The sequence below is a fragment of the Mycteria americana genome, chromosome 4 (genome assembly GCF_035582795.1).
Source record: "Mycteria americana isolate JAX WOST 10 ecotype Jacksonville Zoo and Gardens chromosome 4, USCA_MyAme_1.0, whole genome shotgun sequence".
Lineage (NCBI taxonomy): Eukaryota > Metazoa > Chordata > Aves > Ciconiiformes > Ciconiidae > Mycteria > Mycteria americana.
In genome coordinates, this window is record NC_134368.1 from 12,821,413 (window position 1) to 12,843,850 (window position 22,438).

The 22,438-nt window shown below is 38.2% G+C and overlaps 1 protein-coding gene across 5 annotated transcripts in view; it reads left to right on the plus strand.

Moving 5' to 3' along the window:
* The window catches only part of ACOX3 (acyl-CoA oxidase 3, pristanoyl), a 44,953-nt gene extending 29,321 nt beyond the window's left edge, over positions 1-15,632 (plus strand). For 3 of the 5 annotated variants that reach the window (XM_075499679.1, XM_075499681.1, XM_075499680.1), the window contains exons 13-18: positions 622-735; positions 2,417-2,532; positions 5,777-5,951; positions 6,430-6,497; positions 7,185-7,271; positions 10,873-15,631. In XM_075499679.1, the coding sequence (XP_075355794.1) occupies positions 622-735; positions 2,417-2,532; positions 5,777-5,951; positions 6,430-6,497; positions 7,185-7,271; positions 10,873-10,992 (680 nt within the window). In that variant the 3' untranslated portion in view covers positions 10,993-15,631. Of the gene's footprint in view, positions 1-621; positions 736-2,416; positions 2,533-5,776; positions 5,952-6,429; positions 6,498-7,184; positions 7,272-10,872 lie in introns of all 5 variants that reach the window. The other 2 variants (XM_075499678.1, XM_075499683.1) reach the window with 2 other exon arrangements.
* Positions 15,633-22,438: the final 6,806 nt, after the last annotated feature.

Genomic DNA, 22,438 nt, shown 5'->3' on the forward strand with positions numbered 1-22,438 from the left:
AGGAGGTAATTTCATACTGAAAGAAACTGACAGTCATTTAATCATTTTGTAGAGCATGAGTAATGTGCTACACACTCCATCATATGATACAGTCACAATACACAGATATTTGCTGCAAGAAATATTCTTTCTCCTAAGTCTTGGAGAAGCTAGCTAGATGTTTTGCCATCCCTAATCAGGTTAAGTGTATCTTACTCCCTGAGAAGTGCAGTTTAGTTCAATGGAACTACTCCTAAAGTCATTGTAAGTCTGGGTACCCTCTGCTGATTGTACTTAAAACAGTTGATATCGCCTAACTTGGTAGCAATATCCATCGGTACATTTTGTAGTTCTCTAGATTTTTTTCCCATTTTCTAGCAGTGAGTTTCACCAGCATCTTACAGAACTGGAAAACTCAGCAATAGGAGTTGAACCTTATGGGGCTTATAGGCAGTGATGTCAGGTTTTTCAGCACTTGTCCACCAGTCCTCATTTGGCTGGACTAGGCCATAATAAAATAAATATTATGGCCTAATTGCAGCTGGCCTATCAAGTGTATGCATGGCTTTGTAATAGGCTTTTAGTTCCAAAGACTCTGATTCCTTTTCTCATAAATAATTTTTATTTTCTTTGGTATTTCAGATAAAGCTCCTTTTGAATCCCCTCTTGGAACAATAAACGTTTTACAAGACTACCATCATATCCTTGGCTGGAAATTCACAGCCGTTACTGCTGAAGATTGCATGGACTCCTCAGGTAGCCTTCTGCTGTTGTTAAACTGATTCTAGAATCTTAAATTCCTTTCCAGAGATTTGAGATTCAAACTCTGCTACTTATTAGATATTTGTCATATTACTATTTGCTGACTTTCTTTGTATTATATGCATTTCAATTTACTAAGAACATAGGACATATTTTGAAATGCAAACTATTGTCCCCAGCGTCAATTCTGGAATGGAGGATAGCATCAGGTATTTTTCTTCCATTTTTGGTCCTCTAAAATAGCATTTGTGATCTAGTTTTTTTGCCACTGTATTGTTGTTTTCAAATGAAACTGTTGTAAGGGGCATTGATTGCCTCTACCTTATATCACTAAAATATCTTATTTTAGAAAACCATACAAGTGATTTAGAAATACGTTGAAAAGACTTTAAGTGTGTCTGCTTTTGACAGTTGCTTTTTGTTGCATAGAGAAAAATGAGTAATGGTTAAAGAAAATTCCCTGCAGTTTTCCTGGCTTACTCTGCTATAATCAAATCAAGTACGACATTAGATGTCATTCCCACTTTTCTATCACTGTGAGCCCAGATTGGCCCTTGGAGGCAAAAATTCACAAAGAAATGAGCAGATAATGAGAATAGTGACAGGGCATTGAGCAAAAGTGAATCTGTGAAACTGAGAACATACTGGGGAAAGAAACTCCAGTCTTAGTATATAAGGGAGAATCGAGTTGATTCCTAGAATTCAGTAACCGCTTCAGTGCTCAAATAATTGCAAAAAAGCTGAACTTCGGATAGTGACGCATAGTACCAGGTGAGATAGTATCACAGTAGCTATGGGGTAAAATCTGAATAACTTCAAAATACAAAGGCTTATAAGAAAAATATTAGTTCAAAACAACGGCTTGCTTTCTTCTTTGTTGTATGTCTCCAACTTGTGAAATCCAGCAGAACACAAACTGATACCTAAGCGCATGTTCTCTCCTCTCTTGTAATACCTACTGAACCAGACTATAGTTTTAAAAATATCTGAATCTGTTTATTGTTCCATTCTGTTAGAAACTGGACTGTTAGTTTAGGTGCCTAAATTTAGGCAGCATGTGAACACTCACAATTGCCTAAATGATATTCTACATTAAATCTTAAGCTAAGACACAAGCAAGCAAGATTCATACAAGGACTTTATGCTGATGTACTTTTTTCCTTAATGGTTCCAGGCTGCTCTAAAAATATAATGCACTTACGTACAAAGCAGGTCATTCAAATGCGATTACATTCAGCCACCTTTGCAATGTTAGAAGTCATGTGCTTCCACAAAATGTGGACTGTCTTCTGTTCTTGTATTCTCAGAAGACACTGAGTACCTTGCAGACCTAAGTCTTAATATGGGAAGAAAATAACAAGCTAAAAATTTTGATCGAGTCAGAAGTCTAAATTGAGCTGTGGATATACCTTGTCTTTTAGCCTGGGATCAGTTTGAACTAGTGTACGGTCAGGCATGGTATGTCTTCACTGTACGGTTACAGTCTGACTATCTTACCCAGATGTTATTTATTGCGTCTACAGTAATGGGCAAAGTGTCATGTTAATGGATTGACTAATTAACACTTTCACTTCTCATCTCAGGTAACAAACAATGAGACTGCAGTGGAATCTGCATGTGACTTCTTGCATTATAAATGTGAATGTTAAGAATTTTGGTTTTCTCTTTTTCACAGTTCCTTTAGCAGCATATAAATGGCTGGTTTGCTACCTGCTCCGAGAAAGTGACCTAAAGCTGAGCAAGGAGAAGCAGTCTGGGCGAAGTGATTTTGAGGCAAAAAACAACTGTCAGGTAATACTTACTCAGCTTCCTTATTTTATTTACTTATTCTCATGCAAGTTTGTCGGATCCTGTTAGTTTTATCTTCTTGTGTCATGAAGTACAATTTCCTCAAGCATAAAGCAGCAAGTCAAATAACTAATAAAATGTAATACCTGTCCATGTGCATTGTATTGAACGTGATAGCAGGAGGACAGTTACCGTCAGCAGAAGTCTTCCAGGATATATTTCCCTTCAGAAAAGTTGCAGGTGTGTGCTGGGTGATGTCTGTAATTTTGATAGCACAACTTCTAAAGACTAAACCTAGTACTATTAAATCTACTGCAGCATCTGATTATTACATCTCCATCTGCTCTTGCGGCTAAATACATACTGTAGGAAAGAATCTTGCTCTGGCAGGTAGGTAAACTAGATGACCTAATAGGTCTTTTCCATCTCTAATTTCTATAGTGCAAAGTACTCATGAAAGATACCAGACTGACAGCATTGGAACCTGAAAAGGAAACACTGACAATCTACATATAGCAGATCCACTCTCTCACCAGAGAGTTTTAACAGCTAGGAATGGCTTAACTCCAAATTTCAGTGTATATCCCCAAGCTCCCCAAATTCTTCCATTACCTCCATGAGAAAAACTGGCTCGCATCCAAGGAAAGAACACTTGTCATTTGTCACTGAGGAGAGAGATCTGTTCCCTGAAGATGGCCGGTGTCACTCACCTTATCTGCAAAGCTCATTAAAAAACATCAGGAAGGAATATTCAACTCTGCACCTAGAAAAGAGCCAGCCTAGCTTCAACAGGGGATGGTCTGTGTGAAACCACTGGTAGAGTGGAGGAAATCTTTTCTGTTTTTACCCTAGAAGCAGCTTATTAGAGAAACTCTTCAGCGTCAAATGCAGAATGGGAACTGCCAGAAATTCAAGTCTGATTGCCTGTCAGTTGGCCATCTCTTGGGAGGCTGGTGCTGGGGGCAGTGTGTTAAAGAGAATGATTTGCTCAGAAATATGAAGGTTCCCTTCTCTTTTATGTTCAAATGTGCTAAAATGTAAAGATACTTAGGTTAAAGATACTTATACAACTGCTTTTGAGATAGGCATTGATATACCTTAGGTCATTAGGTTTTCTTTTCTCCCTACAATTCATCTTCAGGACAGCGGGATTTTTTATTTTAAATGGCATACCTCAAAAACATCTGAAAATTATTTACAAGCTGTGTTTTAAGGATGTGCACATATTTGATTTAAAACTTTCTGGGCATGAAGAAGCACTTTTCTGTCAGCCCAGTGGCTGACTAATATATAATATTTGCTCTTGCTGTGGGAGATCTGGAAGAGATTCCTAGCCTATCCCTGGGTTACGTTGATTTGGGTATAGCTTGATAGAAACAATACAGAAGTGCAAGCAAAGGTAAAGAAGGTGTCATGGTTTAACCCCAGCCGGCAACTAAGCCCCACACAGCCGCTCGCTCAGTCCCCCCCGGTGGGATGGGGGAGAGAATCAGAAGAGTAGAAGTGAGAAAACTCGTGTATTGAGATAAAGACAGTTTAACAGGGAAACCAAAAGCCGTGCATACAAGCAAAGCAAAACAAGGAATCCATTCACTGCTTCCCATGGGCAGGCAGGTGTTCAGCCATCTCCAGGAAAGCAGGGCTCCATCACACGTAACGGTGACTTGGGAAGACAAACACCATCACTCTGAACATCCCCCCCTTCCTTCTTCTTCCCCCAGCTTTATATGCTGAGCATGATGTCATATGGTATGGAATAGCCCTTTGGACAGTTGGGGTCAGCTGTCCCAGCTGTGTCCTCTCCCAGCTTCTTGTGCACCTCCAGCCTACTCACTGGTGGGGTGGTCTGAGAAGCAGAAAAGGCCTTGACTCTGTATAAGCACTGCTCAGCAATAATGAGAACATCCCTGAATTATCACCGTTTCCAGCACAAATCCAAAACATAGCCCTATGATAGCTTCTATGAAGAAAATTAACTCTATGCCAGTCAAAACCAGCACAGAAGGAAACAGAATTATAGGAGAGAAGAATAGGGAATTAATGCTTCATTTGCGATGTTAAGACTAGGGAATTGACATTCATATCTACAAAAGTCCATCTAGTAAGGGGGAAGTCCTCCCTAAACCTGCAAAGAATAGATGTGTATTTTGCAGTTCATACTTGTATCTGAGTTTGGACATAAGTATGCCACTGAACAGCTATGAAGAGAGAGACAGTAATCTTTGGAATATGCCTTTTTTAAATGCCACAGTAGATTCAAATGCAAGGATGATGCAAGCATTTAAAAGAAAAAAGAAAAACTAATCAACTAATTCTAAATGAAAAAAAAAACCCTGAACAAATGAGCTAAAAACAAACACCAATTTACAGCATTGCAACAAATCATTCACCACAACAATGGTTTCATATTCCCCTTCTGTTCACCAACTAGAATATTTTCAGTCAGCAGTCTACTTCATGGTAGGACATATGCCACGATACAGCAAAGGTGAAGTATATAAAAGTAGACAAGTGTTCCTATGTGGGTATAATCACTTAAGGTTTTATACTCCGTATTAACAGTAACTGGTGACTTATCTTTCTGATCAGATAGTTGGCAAGGATTAGTTGGATAGTTCTTTCAAAACATATTACAGTCTATTGCGATCCATAAACAGAATCCACTCATGCTAACATGATCAGATTTTTTATTTATTATTTGAAGGGACTGTAATAAGTTTTCAATAGGTTACTGAACCACTTCGAAGATTTTATCCTCTTTATAAAACTCTGCATTATGCATTTACATTAAATAAATGTAAACCTACCTTTATCTTCTTAGAGTTATATGGGTTTATTAATGATCCTAAAGCCAGCAAACCTGATTTTGCATGGTCTTCTCTCTGATGTAGCTACTTGATCCCATACAGGCTGGGGCGCAACTGCCAAATTACCCTGGTAATAGGCATACAATATGCGCTCCCTCTGGATTTCTATAAGAGAGTACCCAAACTGGAACACAGTGGAAAATTAGGATCTTATTTCTAAGAGGCATTTCATGAGGCATTTCATGACTAATCTTTGCAAAGACATTGTAGAAAGTTTTCTCCTAGAGATTCTTCTTAGACTTTCTTTAATCTCAAGCTAGATCAGCAGATCTAAATCAACAGATCTCCACTAACTTCACCAGAGCAATGCTATTTTGCACCAGCTGAGGATTGGTTCCTTGTATTTTGTTACTCAGTGTCCTTCTTTTCTGTTTCCTAAGGTGTACTACTGTCGGTCATTAGCCATTGCTTTTATTGAACAAACAGTCTTACAAAGATATCATGACTACACTCATGATCCCAACATACCATCTACTCTGCAGCCAGTGCTTAAGAATCTCAGTGCTCTGTATGGACTCTGGTCTTTGAGTAAACATCTGGCTGTGCTCTACCAAGGTGAGATCAGCTCCCTGAGTATACTGTGCATGTCACTTTATAAAAGTCCTAACTTGGCAGGGGGAGGGAATCCTAATTAGGATTTAGATTAGAGCATTTTCTTATTGCCTGTGTAATATAAAACAATCATTCTGGATAAAATTTTCAGGGACAGGAATCTGGAGCGACAAATTAACCCAAAAGACTCTCTCTTAGCTCAAAGATGATGGAGGGCTCACAAGTTTTGCTGTAGTCCAATGCTTGGGGGAGAGGATGGGGGATAGGCAGCAAGATGCTGTAGTGTAGCTTGTTAATGCAAAAGGCTCCAAATGTCTTAGATTAATGGTTTTGCAGTCAACTCATTAATGAAAGACAGTCAATCCAATTACACAGGAGTATCTATTTAGTCTCTTGAATACTGAACTGATAAACTCCTTTGTAAAGGATTGTATCAGTGTAATCTTAACTGGTATAAGCTTCTTTGTGAATGTATTTGCAGGTGGCTATGCTTCAGGTGAACAAGCTGGTAGATTTATTCAGAATGCTATTCTGGAGCTCTGCTACAGGGTAAGCCTTCAGTATTGTCTGTTGTGATTAAATAATAATATGGTATACAAATACCAAAAAAGAGATATATCAGTAATTCTGTACTTCAGGCGGTAAATTAGCAGGATATTACATTAATAGTTTCTGAATAACTTTCTGTAAAGTTTAGTAACTCATTGACGCTGAATCTAGTCCTAGTTTATTTACCAAAAAATGAAAAACAATATATCTTACAAAATAACACTCTATCATTTGTGGCCTTGCAATCCTCATTGGAAAGCCAGTGAAATACTGCGGTCTAGTTCTATTTCATTATTGTGTTAGCTCATCAATTTTTTTTCCCAACACAAAAGCTTTTCAAACTAGATTATATTCTTTGCAGGTAAGCAAAATTTCAAAGAAGAATCTGGACATTATGTTTTTAAATTCAAAAATTCATGGGTTTATGTGTGTAAACAGTACAGTCTTGGTTAAAATGTGTTTTAAAACCTATAAGCAAAGGAGGAAAACATTTAAAATACAGTCTCTTTTGGCAATTACCCTGGGAGGAAAAAAAGCAAAATAAATCTAGATTCCTTATTGTGGATTTCTCTTAAGTTACCAATAGCTGGTACTTTATGAAGATAATCTTTATGCTGCTCTGTAGTTCACAGGTAGCCATAGACAACTACAGAAGTTGCCAAATGTATGTCTTTTGTTTCTTAACAGTTGAAAGATGATGCAGTTGCCCTGGTTGATGTCTTTGCTCCTCCTGACTTCATTCTCAACTCTCCCATTGGTAAAGCTAGTGGAGAGGTAAGAAAACCCATTTTAAAATTTGTAAGTTCCATCATTAAGAAAGGTGTTGCCTGTAAATATCCATAACATATTCAAGACACTTCACAGTTACAAAAGAAAAGGAAGACACTTTTTCAGTGGAAATACCAGAGTTAAATTGATGTCAGCAGAAAATGACATTTTGCATTTGCTGGAGGTAGGCTTCAATGGGAGACTCATGCAGTATTGCTCTAGTTTGCTCTTGTAGGCATCTTTGCTGCCGAACAAAAAAAATAAATTATACCATCTCCTAAGATTCCTTAAGGAGTAACATGTCTTTAGTATATAGCTTAATATCTTGGAGAAGTAGTAAGGTGTATTTCTTCTCTGCCTAGGACTTTTGCTGCCTTTATTGGTATTCACATTACACCCAGTTTGTGTGATGTGCATATAAATGGTGTAGAAATTATTTCTTTCTTTTAATTCTTCATATAATTTTTATTTTAATAACAGAAAGGAAAGTTTAAAACTTCTTCCAGTTAAAAATTGTATCAGAAATTGCACGATTCTTTGAAAATTCTGGTTATTCAGAGAGAATTCTAGGATATGACAGAGTATCTTGTACTAACCAGTGCAAGGTACAGCGTTAGCCAAGGGATCTCGGTAATCTTAATACAGACGTGAAGGATGCTGTTTTGTTGGCACCTCTCCTTGCTTTAATGAATATATAATCCATCCTTGTTAAGGCTGAGAGAGATTTTTTTGTATAGTCTAAACTACACAAAGCAAGAGTTGAATCAAGAGCATAAGAATGGCCATACTGGATCCAGTTCACAGAATACTCTGTAACTGACAGTGGCCAAGGAGAACACTGTATGAAACAGATGAAATATCGACGTGTTCTTCCCCTCGTCTCAACTGTTGGCAGTTGGTGGTTTAAGAGATATCTCATGTCGTAGGTTGTATTTGTATCATTCTGTTTAATAGCCACAGATGTATCTATCCTCCATTCATTTTTCCCATCCATTTTCAAATTCAGCTGCCTTTTGGCTTCCATCACACCATAGTTTCCATAATTTAATTATGAGTATAGTGAAAAAATACTTCCTAGTCCCAGTCCGTATACATTTGCTGTCTGTGGGGGCCTTTTCATTCCTCTGACAGGCCTTGTTTTCCTTCTCTGTATCTTTCCTGGTTCTGCCATATTCTTTCTGAAGTGTCATAACCAGACCTACAAGCAGGATTCAGGACGTGGGTGCACTAGGTTTGGCTATACTAGGTCATGGTACCTCTCTGCTTTTTTTTCCTTGACCTATTTAAAGAGCTGTATTTCATTCCCAAGTCTCAGCAAACCAAAATTCTTGCCTACTGGCCAACCCTACTCAGCAGGGCCAAGCTGTGGGATAACTATTATGTAGAGACTAGTGTCACAGTATGGTAGTTTGGTTAGTGTGGATAGACCCTGTAGAGAATCACTAGAGCCTGGGGAGACTGCCAGGAAGTTTGACAGGATTGCTGAGTCAAGTGTACGCAATGCTTTTCAATATTCTCTGTCTGTGTCTTCATGTCTAAAGTTGTCCATCGTTTCCATGGTGATCAAGCAATACAGAAGGCAGTCCAGATGTTTCTAACCAGACGCTGACCTAACAGAATGATTACTTTGGTAACACAGTCTCTACAAATAAAGGAGAAAAGGCTAGCTCTAGGTATCCAGCCATCTCAACAAGAGGACTATAATCATCACTGGAAACTTTGTTTCCATTTCTGTAGATTTTTGAGGATTAAATTAATGAAAGAGGTCATGGGAGGGAAGCTCCAAAGGTAACTCTAAGAGAAGGAACATCATCTGTAAGAATTTTAAGAATATCTGTATTGGCCAAAAGCCCATTTTCACCCATTATTCTGCCTCTAACAGAAGCTGTGAGCAGATGCTATAGGCAGGAATATAAAATACAGTGCAAGTACACAGTGATCCATTCCTAGAATACCACCCCCTTTCTAGCAGTCAGCTGGAGATTTCTTATCAGCAGCTGATGAAGCTGACATGTAGCGCATTTGGCTAGCTCCTCTTTGGCTAGCTCTTAGCTCGCACAAATATAGAAGCCACAGAGGCTTATTAATATTAGAGATTAATATTAGCAATATAATGTGACACATGCAGATAGGACTCTAAACACTACTGACTTCCTCGTGTGCTAAATATTTGGTAAGGTTTTTGTAAATTCATTGAGAAAATAATTTCAAGCAGTGATATCCAACCCATGTTCTGCAGAATTCAGGGAGGTTTTCTGAACTGCCTCTAAGTCTGTGGTTTTCAACTTGTGTAAATATTTTCAACTGAAATTTGAAGAAGGCTGCCAATCCCTCACTCAAAGAAAATACTTAATAAAGCTCCTTGTCTCCTGGCTGTCTATATTTAATTCTCTATTCATTGCTATCTTTGCAACTTCTAAAAACCAATGCAAACATTTTAGTAAAAATTACAGTATGGTAAAGAATAGATTATCCAAGCGTAACAGGAAAATGAATTTAATTCAGGGTAGCCTATATTGTACTGCAGTAGAGTGCCTTGCACCACCAGCCACAGATCATAATTGGAGCAGAAGAAAAGTTTCCAAATTTGTTATGGGCAGGTTTAAGCACTGAATAAGAATTCAGATTCTCTTTAAAAGAAACGTTGATGGTGTGGACATCATTTCTCCACAGAAGCTTTGACAATCTCAGCTCAAGTATGTGAAGTTATTGCCACATTTATTTCAAGATTAATTAAAAATTGTTAGACAATATTAAATCAAACTTGGAATGGAATAAATAGTTAACACTAGCCCACGTAATCAAGGTAAAATTATATTTAATATTAACTATATTATATTTCAATATTTATTTTAAACCATCACTAATATATAGGGCCAAGCCATCTTTTGATGTACCAGAAAAGCTTTTCACTTTACATCACTGACTGCTTTTATACTAGGTTATTATTGTATTATACTGTACTCCAGTTTACTGCTGAAAAGATGGCCTTCCTTTCCTCATCTTTCTATAACATTATTTAAAGTTTTAAGCTTCAGTTAATTATGAACTGCCAAATATTGCTAAAATTATACATTTGCAGAATTTACTTCACATGTACTTTTTTTTAACCGTTCCACATAAAATTGCAAATGGTTGAAGATGATGAATTAACATTCTGCTTATGAGAGAATTTCTTATGCTCAGATCAAACAGTTCACATCTGGGAGAGAAGTTATGTTACTTTCCAAAAATGTCTTGAAATAAAGGGTAAAAACAGACATGCACTAGTGCTTTCAGACACAGTCTTCAGGTTTGGACAGAACAAAGATTAGCTTAATATAACCTTGTTTCCAAATTTCTACCTTTGATAACACAACTCATATCCAGTTGAAAACAAGAAATTATAAAGGTCACTAAATGATTTACACAGATACCTGATGTTTACAGTACTTTGACATTTTGTGCTTTGTGTTTATTCTTGCCTGTACATAATTATTCACATTTGTTATCTAGAAGTTCAATCACAATCTCATTTCAACCAATAAGTTAGATGATTTATCTTGCAGAAGTTTTCTTTGTTTTATTTTCTGTATTAATTAATCCTTTTTTAATTATTATTTTGCAGTTATACAAAAATATGTGGGCAGAGATTCTTCAAGGCAGCAAAGCTCTGAACAGACCTTCATGGTGGGCAGAATTTTGTTTTAATAAACCTCTTAGAGGCAGGCTGAGGTCAAGATTGTAAACCAAACAACTTGTAAGAGGCTGGATGGTCCTGAGATGGATAGCATATTTCAAACATCAGGAGGAAATAAGACCATATGTCAAACACTGAAAATGAAAGAGATTTTCATAGAGAAGTGCCAAGTTTTAAAATAACTTCGAAATCAAGTCCAACTTGGTCTCAGGGATTGTTAACATAATGACAGGAGCAAGAGCAACACATCTGCACACTATTCGTATTTACTCAATTAAATACAAAAAAATGAAGATTCATTATGATCACTGCTTTGCATAGTTTCTATAAAAGAAATGTTCCAATCAGCCTCTTGACTTTACTGTCATATTACAGAAGTTAAATAATTAAAAAACATTTCCCACCAGGGATTATGAATAAGCTGAACAAAAGCAAAATAAAAGAGAATTTGAAGAAAAAAGAAAAAAGACATGAAGAACACCAACAGTGATAAACCTCTACTAAGGGATGGGAATCATTTCCGACAGCCCCTTTGAAGTCTGCAAAGCTATTCTGATTTACTTCATATGCCTCTGTGTTAAACTACTTGATTGCTCTTTCAGTGCAGGAGAGGATTGGGATTTTAGATAATCTGTCTTTGAAGTGTGTATCAGTCTGTATATTTTGTATATCTTTTTTTAAAAAATATGTGGTAATGCAAACTTGTAAGTCTTATATACATTCTTGGTTGGTTATAATGTTTTCAGTACTGCAAAACCAGTATCAAGCCTGGGATATATTGACGCCCATAGAAACTGCATCTATGTTTTAGGTCAGAATATACTCAAATGAATTATTATAAATGTGGTCTTGTAAGAACATATGACAGTGGTAGGCATTATTGAACATATTAGGATCTTTCTCTTTCAGCTATATTAACTATCAAATATTTTCATTCACAAATGGAAGAGACACTAACAAAGCTTTGAAAATTCAGAATATTTTATGTTTTAGATATGCTGTGAAAAACAAATTCATTTTTCCTTTATTGTATCTATGAACTGAAGTACTGTTAAAACCTAATTCCTGTTGCCCTTACTGTTGTGAGCAATCCTATCAAGCCAAAGAGATTATTTTATAAGTTAAAAAAATGAGTATTATTTATGGGTAATCAGGGGTGAATTATGGTTTGGTCTGTTAAATAAATAGCTGAGTGTTGAATTCTGCTTGAGCAGAATCAAACCCTTGTCCTTGTGGGGTTTTATAATTTCATCTATTGTTGCAGTGTCAATATATGAAAGTTTGTAAGTCTTTACAGACTGCCACAGCGTGACCAAGTAGTTCTGTAGAGGCTTCTTTGATTCCATCTAAATCCAGCACAGCTCAGGAAACATTTCATGGCTGGAGAATGTATTAAAAGGCCACTGTTAAAAAGATTTCTCAGAGTACCTCAAGGTACATTTATTTACTAAACAGATTTTTTTTTACGTTTTTGTTTGTGTTTTTAAGAGCAGTTTGTCAGAGAATCTGGGGACTCCAAGTGCATAATAACACAAGTACAGTTTAGGACAGGCCAGACAGAAGCTTTATTAACTATGATTGTAGTGAGAGAACATTCAGAGAGCATCTCCCCCTCTGCTCCCCTGTTCTCAGCCAACTGATTGCAGAGACCCAACCTATATACCGTTTCAGAAAAAAGAAAGAAAGAGGTGAGGAAAAGCAATCATTTCAATGTTAACAAAGCCAGGTATCCATCCCTGGAGGCATGGACTCCTTAGGTGGCTTGCCAACTGCCACAATTCTAAGGAATCAAACAGTAAATAATATGACTATATGAAGAGATGGGTCTTGGTGGGGCCTGTAGTAGTGGCACAACCTGTGTTATCTTAGCTCAGAAGTGGGAAGTTGGAAACACTCACAGACTGTTAGCTTTTAGTCGAAAGGAATGTTCTTTTAGTAAAGATAACTTCTTAGCCAGACCTCTCAATCTTAAATGTTAATAATTTTACCACCACAAGTTCAAGGTCAATTAAAGATGATCACCCTCAACACACTTCAGTAAAAAAACAACCAACAAGCAAACAAACAAAAACCACAAAATGCCAAAACTGTTGTTTATAGTCCCATTGGAAAAATGGATAAAAAATATCTTGTTAAACCTTACCTGTATTTTTCTTCCTGAACTTCATTTTCTTTGCCAGAGATAGTCAGTGTTGCCTGTGTTTTTTCTGCCTCTATTCTTTCTTCTTTTCTAATGAGGTGCCCTAATTCAGGATGTCCCAATAGAAGCTCTTTGTCTAGCTATTAAACTGTAGGAAACAGTCAAAAGTTTAGCCTTCTTTACTGAAAAAAAACCCCAGTATAAAGTATTTATTTTCTTTGAACCATTTTGTCTCTTTTAATAATGTCCAATAGGTGGCATCATCCCATGGAAAAAAAAATAGATCAATACAGCTAAATACCTGTCATTAGATATTATGGAATCATGGAGTCTCATGATTATCTTCACCTGTTTTCTGTATCTCTAGGGAATCCAGCAAACCTGTGCTGCTTGCATTTGTGCAGACCTGAAGGAAGTAGGCAGAGTACATTATGCCCAATATCCAGTGTGAACATCAGGATCTCTGCCAGTGGAAGGGGCACACGGGGAAGAGATGTTCTGCTACAGAAAGTGCAGAGACCAGTAGCATTGATCTGTCACTCCACATTCTGTACTATCAATTGATCAGCAGCTTTATTTCACTAACACACATGCGATTTCACCATCACCTCTGAGCTCTTCTTAAGTGATACGGTCTTTTCCTGCCTCCTTCCTCACAGCTAGGAAGCAGAACTGTATATAAATCTTGCATATAGATTATAAGTCTCTTTATGAGGCCTTTGTAGCCCAGAAGAAAAAACAAAGTGTTTGTTATGTAGCTTAAGCCACCGTCATCCAAAAAAAGCCCTGAGAAATCAGCTGTGTCACAGTAGAACAGAACTGAACACCCGGTGAGCCCCAAAGATACCCACCAAACACATGACAAGAAAAACAGACAACTCTGTAGAAATATATCCCTAAGCTGTTCCTACTAATCTTATTTATTATGACTATTTAGTCAACATCCAAACTCCCTGATAAAAGCTGAGTCCCTCTGTGCTAAGGACTGTACAAACTGGCAGCAAAGAGTGCTGTTTGTTCTGAAAAGCTTCTAACTTGGACTAGAGCAAGCACTGCAGAGAGTGCATCAGCAAGAATGTTATTATGGGCAGGCAAAACGGGATACTCAGTAAAATGTCACAATTACGGACACTACTATGAACTGTCACACAGCTTGCATTAAGCTTAGAGCTTCATGGGATCCTTGGGTACCCACACAGTTAATGGCAGAGTTAGACACCTGAGCACCAAAGCTGAAATAAGTAAAATCGAAGCAGGGGTACCGTGAGGCCTTGGGGATTTCCTCTTTGTAACACCCCTCATCTCTGTACCCCAGCCATGGGGTGATGGTGGCTGCTCACCAAGACTGTTTGCAAGCTCAGTGCCAGGTGTTCAGCAGCTGTTGGGCTTTATATGCTGCCAGCAAAGGCTATCTCCATTTACTCTCACAACTAGTACAAAGCCATGGCGCAACAAAGGCAGGCTCATTCTATGGGCCAGAGCAACTCTGCACTCAATAATTACCAAAACTCCAATATTTTCTGTACGACTATCTGGATAACCATTCTTTAATCAGTTATCACTATGAATTTCTGACTTGTATGTTAAGCAAAACCTGCATAATCAAAGGAGCAAAATATCCTTTTACTGTGAAGTCGGCAATAAGCCAAAGGTTCTAGAGGTCTTCTACATCCAGCCTCTCAGAGCGGCAGAAATTGTAAGTGTGAACTTGCAGAGTTGCAGTGTGGAGGGAGAAAGGTGTCATGAAATTTGGGATCCAATTCGCTACTAAATCATAGGGCAATAATTCAACAACGACCACAAGATGTCATTATTATATGCAGTTTGTTCCTTTTTACAGGACATTAAATAAAGGAGGCCTCTGGCAGAACAGAAAAGTCATTTCCCTCCCAGCTCAAATGCCAAATAAAGTTGGATTTGTCATTTTAACTTGGTTGGGGATCTGGGTCAAAGGCTGTCAAATAGCTTCAGTCCAAAACAATTTGGCCATGGGAATCTGTCCTTTCAAGCTGCCACATGAAAGCAGCTAAATCTGTCACCAGAAAGTTGAATCCAAGTAGGCCTGGAAGAGCCCTAGCCTACTGCTTCCCCTGTGCCCATGATGGCTTGTCCCCCGGATAGTGGCATTTTTCTTCTTTGTGACTTTGTCAGACTGCCTACCTGCCAAGAGTATTTCAAACTGGTTTCCTCTGTGATGTGGTATTTCTGCTGATGTGACTCAGTTGAAGCAAGAAAGCTCTTTTCTATCAGAAAAAACCCAAATTGTTCATATGCATTAGGACACTGAATGCGCACACCTGCCTTGCTGATGTGGCAAGATAAATACATGAATATTTAACACAGGAGTGATGGTGTCAGGAGAAAGGCTTAGGGAGCCAGATGGAAGCCCTGCCATCTTTATAGCTGCAGTTCTGTGGATACAGGTTTCCCAGAGGTGCTTGTTTTCTGCAGAGATAAGTAGACTCATACGCTGCCATTTCTGTCTGAAAGCCTCTTTCCCACTGCAATAAATGATTTATCATGCGTTCTGCAGGGTAGCAATTTTCTCTTCTGTTTGCTTTTATTCATGTATTTTCTTTGCTGACTTAATGTGTTTTCAAACCTGAGTGGTGATTTAATACTAGCACATGCGATCGGCATGACCGGTCTCTCTCTCAGATGCAACCATATGGACATCACGGAGGCCTGTGTTTCCTCTGGTAGCGCCGTACCTCCACGGGCTTCAGCAGTGTTTTGTTATTTGCAGTTCTCATTAGCCTGAGATCAGAGTAAGACACCAGATCATTTTAGCTCGGTTCACTGGCCTAAGGAGCACCATAAGCAAAGGGGAGCTCGCTGCGTGAGACATCCATGTGATAGTATAATCTGAGACAGACAGATCCAGCCACGGGAAGGTCAGCTGCGATCACAGCAGGCTGCCCACAACACTGTCAGTGGGAACAGAAGCATACAGCTTCACTCTTCGCCAAGCAAGTCAAGTCGCAGGTTTATCAAATACAAGCAGAGCATTTCACGTCGTTAGCTTTCAGAGGCAGAAAAAGAGATGAGTGCAGTTTTTGCCGAGAGCAACAGTTCTGCTGGCTACCTTGCCTTTTTCTTTCCCAGATTGTTGCGGTGTGGTTGCATTTGTTCAGCATTCCCACAGCATGAATCTCTCTTGAATAAATGCAGTTTCCATCAGGATTTTCTTCACTGTGTTTGTCAAAGAATAGACCAGCAAGAGTGTGGCTAGAACAATTCCCAGTGGATTTCCTGAAGCAAATGTACACTTTTTTTTACATTTGTGTTTGGGAACTATGGTCAACTTTAGTATCCAGCATCTGCTGAGATTTGTAGCAGACTCCAAAGACCCAGTGTCAGTGGGCAATAGCCCCCCTCACCTGCCCATGTTCTTCCATCCTCCTGCAGAGTGCCCTCCCCAACTCATTTCACCTGCTTGTCACCTCTGTACTCATAGCTTTGCTAAAAACCCATTTTTGTTTAGAAGGGCAATTTCTTGCCACAGAGAGATAACCAGGACGTGGAAAATAGCCCGTGGAAGGACCAACGTGGAGCTCTAGTTCGGTCAGACCTGTGAGACCGTGATAGAGACATGCCTTGTGCTTTCAACAGGTGATCCATGGACCAGGACACCTTCTAAAGCATCCAGAGAAAAGCAACTCTACTGCCAATATGCCGTACAGCACATACCGCACACTGGCCCTACCACCTCCACGAGGTCTTTTGGGGCAGCCTGTACATTAGCAATGGAAAACCGTTGCCTGAGAACAAAACCTCTTTTAACAGTGTAATACATTATTTTTGTAAAATGTAAGAATCAAACCAGGAATCTATAGACAGACATCATTCCCTATAGCAAAAAATATGAGCTGTGATGATAAAATTGTTTATAATGAGGCAAAAAAAAAGTACTCAACAAGTAGTTCTGCACTGTATTTACATGCTTTTATCACCGGGATGTGATGAAATACCTTCCAGTCCCTTAGAAACCCAGGAGGATGTTAAGCAACACGTACTATTGTAAATGCTTTAAAACCAGCAGACCCATATAACTGGCAACACAGGATTGTGAAGGCTTGACTAGGAAGCCTTGACTGGCCTACTCATACTCATTTCTGTTATGCTTAAGAGTATCAAAGAAATTCCACCAGATTAGAGTTTACTGAATATTATACCAATATTTTAAAAGGACAAAAAAGTGGTGAACATGATTCTGTCACAAGAAAAATAATGGAAAATCTGAAGGAGAATTCAACTAATAAAATAATTAGCATATAGTAATACAATAAATATCAATCAGAAATTTTATAGAAAATAGACTTCGTCAGACAAACCTGATTTCATTCTTGGAGGAGTTCCCAGGTATTCTCAGACTCTGTTTTTTTAATATATGTGACATGCAATGTACACATACATTTCTAAGACACCATAGTTAGTGTTACATGACACTATGAGTAAAAAATCAGCGTTCTATCAGTAAAACACACTTTAATTGGATTAGGAACTTCCTGACTGACAACATCTCAGCCGTCAGTGGAGAAATCATTGCATGTGCTTTAGGGATGTTGTTAAGGATAATCCTAGACCTGCCACTGCTTATTATTTTCCTCGGCGAGCTGGAAGTAATTGTAAAATCTCTTTTATTAAAATGTGCAGAATTGGTGGACTGGTAAATAAAGGTGAAAACAGACTTGACATACAGCATAGTCTGAAATGCATAATAAGTTTAAACCAGCCTGGTTTTGCTGACCCAAGTATGCAACAGCTCCTTCAAAAATATAGGGATAAGGAGAGATTTTGTCATTCTAGGTCAGACAGAGCTGAGACAAGGTGAATGCTTTCCTCTCCACACGGGCTGGTTGCTCTCATCAACAACTGACCTGCATTAATGTATTTGGGAGAGAACGATGCGTTTCACAATTTTTTAAAAGGTTGCAGGAGTGTCACAGGAGGAGTAAGAAAACGTGTGATCCTTACAACCTTGACAAGATCAGAGAATTCTTTCTTGTCCAGCTCTAGTTTTAAAAAAGCCACATCCCATAAATTAGACCCATAGTTATGAAGTTAGACCCATAAATATGCAGGCCTGCCTGGAAAATGGAAACTGTGTTGGGGAAAGTGAAAATTTGTACGAGTAATTCTCTCTCTGCTTGTGGAAACCAGGTGCCAGATTACTGCTTTCTCAGGGCACAAACCAGCAAAGGATGCAAAAAAGAGCAACAGTACTGACTTTAAAGCTGGAGAAAAGTGTGATACAACAGGAAACTGGACGAATTCGATGTTTAGCATGTCAAAGAGAAGCTTAAGATATGATGCGATTACAGTATTATCGGTTTGCCCAAAAGTGGAACAAAATGTTGCATGTCAAAACAAATCTTATTTGTGTCCAGTCACTTGGGACAGATTTAAGGAAATGGTTTCCTTTGAAGGAAAGTGTGTGCATGTACACACATTATTTGGGATGACCAAAGAATGGTCTATGGTTTTGTTATATGCTGTACCAAGATCCTTTAAATCTCCTTTTCAGAACAGCTGGTGCCATTTGAACTGCCCTCCAAAAAAGTACTTCTCTGAGTGTCATTAAATAATGATTTTTTTTAAGCCCACACAAACACTTGGCTTTTTCCATCTAGTTTATCAATGATGAGTGTTTGCAAAGTCCAGAACTGAGCACTGGCTGTATTTCACTAGTGTGATGGAGAAGCCAGGAAAAACATATCTCCTGGGGAGTATTCCCAGTTGTAAATTTATTTTTGACACATATAGGGTGGAATTGGGTTTCTGTGCTTGTTTTGATCTCTTTACAAATTCTTATTAAAAGAATGTCTTCCAGCTTCACAGAAACTGCATATCCTGTTCCAGTCCAAAGCTGTGCATAAAATCCTACAGCCAGAAGCGTGGGGCAGCGGGAGCACAATTTTCACAAAGTATTTCTGTAGAAAAGCTACCTTTCCCACCTGAGGAAGGGTACCACCGTCCGATCTTTGACAAGATCATAAAAAGGAAGCAACACGCAAGTGCCTAAGACACTGAGCAAGCGGCAGCCCAGTGCGTCGCTCAACACACGCATATTCACACAGTTGAGCTATGCTCTACAGCAGATGAAAGCCATGTATCTTTTCACAGCAGTCAGTTGCACTGAGCATTGTTCATCCAAGGCACAACCCGTCGGCACGGATCCAGTCAGAGCCACTCTTTGGTCTCACTGGTGGGCTCTGTTCCACGGTGGCCCCGCGACAGCCACCAGATGGTACTTTGGAGGTGCTGTCCTGCTGTACTCTGCTTGAGCAGGAGAAATCCCCTCTTAGCCTGCACAGTCCATCATGGTTATAGCGAGAGCACAGGTTCAGGGAATTTCCCTCTGTGTTTTTGGCTCACTTTTTGTTTTGGGTTTCATTTGGGTTTTTTTGACAGGGAGGGAGAATTAAAGAAGATTTTACCTTTCTATCTACCAGGTTGTCTGTTTTGACAAGCAAGGAAATAGGCACAGCATTATTTAGCCATGTTATGGTTTCTCCAGCTCAGTGTCCGTTTTTCTGGTGTCTCCTCATCATACTTCAGCTGTGAGGCCAGTTCCACAGCAAAAATTGGAGCATTTGCAGTTTTATTTCTGTTGCCAGGCTCCCTGTTCATTGTGGGAGGATTCCATATGCAATCAGAGGATGATTTTCCTCTCTGTTAAGAAATAGTCCTGGCACTAAACTGGTTGAGTCATCTTTCTGTTTGCTTGACTTCTCCCATAATAATATTATCCAAAGCTTGATTCACCAGCTAATCTCACAAGACAGGATTTTAGATGTTTAAAGAAAAAAAATAATCTTTTCCTGTTTTTTTCATTTTGACCTAAGAAAGCTCAGAGTTGAAAGAGTCATGCTGTATTTTGCTTCAATTGAGGTTAGAGAGCAAAGACTTCTACAGAAAGGTACATTCCTTAGATGTTCAATTTGCAACATGATCGATTATGGTTTGTTTTATTTGGGAGGAACATGGTAGCATCATCATTAGTAGTGAGGTGTGTCTTACCACTTCTCAGAACCATCATGTTACCTCTGAATTACCAGAATGATTCTGGAATTTTAAGATTTTACCAAATCACCAGAATTCAAACTACCAGAATGATTCCATCCATATACTGAATGGAATGTATTCAAATTCCATTCAGGGATGCAACAATAGTTCAAGAAAAACGATTAAAAGGTCCCATACAGACTCATTCATAGATGTTCCTACTTCATAAGAGTCAATGTGACTCAAGATGTCATCTGGTCAAATGCTGTTCTTCAAGACAAGATAACTATATCTGTGTTAGTCCTTAAATCTGACATTTTCTTGAATACAGATTCAATGTTAAATTGTAATTAACATACTGGAACAGGCAGGCATGGCTGTTATTCTAGAAATCTATTATTTTTTCATCACATGTTTTTGTAGATTCTTGGTGGAGAGAGGAGGAGGGCTTACTGTAATGCATGAGAGATGAAATCACAGACCAGGGCCCCACCATCCTAAGTGCTGTACAAAGCTCTCACAAATATATCTCCAAAACCTTGCAATTTAAATAGAAGACAAGAAATAATGCATTACAGACAAATTAATATGTCAGTACTGGATAGCACTATGTGCAGTAATCTCAATGTTCCAGTTGCCATTTTTAGCCAAATTATTTATAAACATGGTGTCGGGGGAGTTTAACGGGGACATGTAAAAGAAGTTAATAGGAAATTTTCCTAGAGCTTCCTAATTTGGAAAGGAAGCTTATGAGAAAATAGGTAGCCAGCACTTGGCATCAAGAATAGCATCATGGAGGCTGGAGTAAATATCCGATCAGTGAATGAAAGATTTCAAAATTAGCATTAGGCTATGATGAGTCTTGAGAGTAAAGACCAAGAACTTACATGTAATCTAATGTAGAAGGCAGTGGAAAGACACAGAAAGCAAGGGACAGTGCCAAGGTCCTGTGCTAAGAGGAAGTGCAAGTAATCTCTTGTATTTGGCACAGAAATGATAAGGTGCATTTGCCAAGGACAGAGAAAAAGAAATAATGGGTACATACTTTTATGAGTAAGTTTTACTGTATGAGAGAGAGGGAAGTCAATAGTTTTTGCAGAAAACTTAAAGGAGTTTTAAAATTTAGAGATAGGTTGGACTTAAGGACCAGACTGACTAAGTTTTCAGCCACAGTGGAAGTCTTTCCTTAAACCACTACTTTAAGTAATTACATCTGTTGCAATTTTTTTTGTTCAGTTATTTTTTGCTTCCATATGTATCTAGGCAACACCTGGAATAATATTATTCTCTAAAAACTTCTAAAATCCAGTCGTTCATTGCAACATGTTGCAACGTTTTCATTTTAAAGATACAGATTTCATACACACACACATACAGAAACACAGACACACACTTATTTACAAAACTCAGTCCATGCATGTGTGTTCAGATACAAAAATAAATACAAAAAATAAACAATTTTTAAGCAGGCTTAGTCAAATAGTTTTCCCTCTGGTTGTTACTTCTTTTTGTCAGAATTCAGCCAGAAATGAATGTGTAAAGCTAGGTGTGTGTGTCTAATTTTTTTAACACAGAGCCATAACATTACCACAGTAGTCAACTCCTTATGAAAGCATTATGAATGGCAAAGAGATAATAAGGAACTAGTTGTGATATGGTGTATTAATTAGAATTATAATGAAGGTTAATAAGATCATTATCTCAAGACTTACACAGTAAAATGTGGGAGAGGGAATTCTCTTATTACATTCAAGAATTGCAGCAGAACTGCAAGCATATTTTACATTTTAAGTTTATGGAAAAAAATAATAATTTGTCAAATAATTATCAAATAATTTTATAATCTCATTTGTCTAATGAAGTTACAGTTATATTTTTGAGTAATAAAGTCACGTAGGGGAATTACTGTTACTTTAACAAATGCATCCTACAGAAGATATTATCGTTTTAATTACCTCAAGATGTTTAGAGCTATTTCCTCTTAATTAAAAATCAGAGGACCTAATAGCGGTGGTATGCCTAAATAGCCCAGGGGAATCATTTGTTGATCTGTGGTTGCTATGAGAATATTCAGAACTATAGATTGTCTGTGGATTAACATACAGCTATGTAAACTATAAATGCTTTGAAAAGCTTGAAAGTTTAATGCAAACTACATTTGGATGCATACACCCTCTCTAATTACTTAAGCAGTGTGTTTTAAATGATTACAATGTACTATTTCCACACTTCAAAGGCACACTCTGTCTAAAGCCCTTCCTTACGAATTTCCCTACACGCTGCACCTATACAGACTCTGCCGTGTCTCATGCAGGTTACAGTGCGTGTGTATGGCAAAGCGAGCGA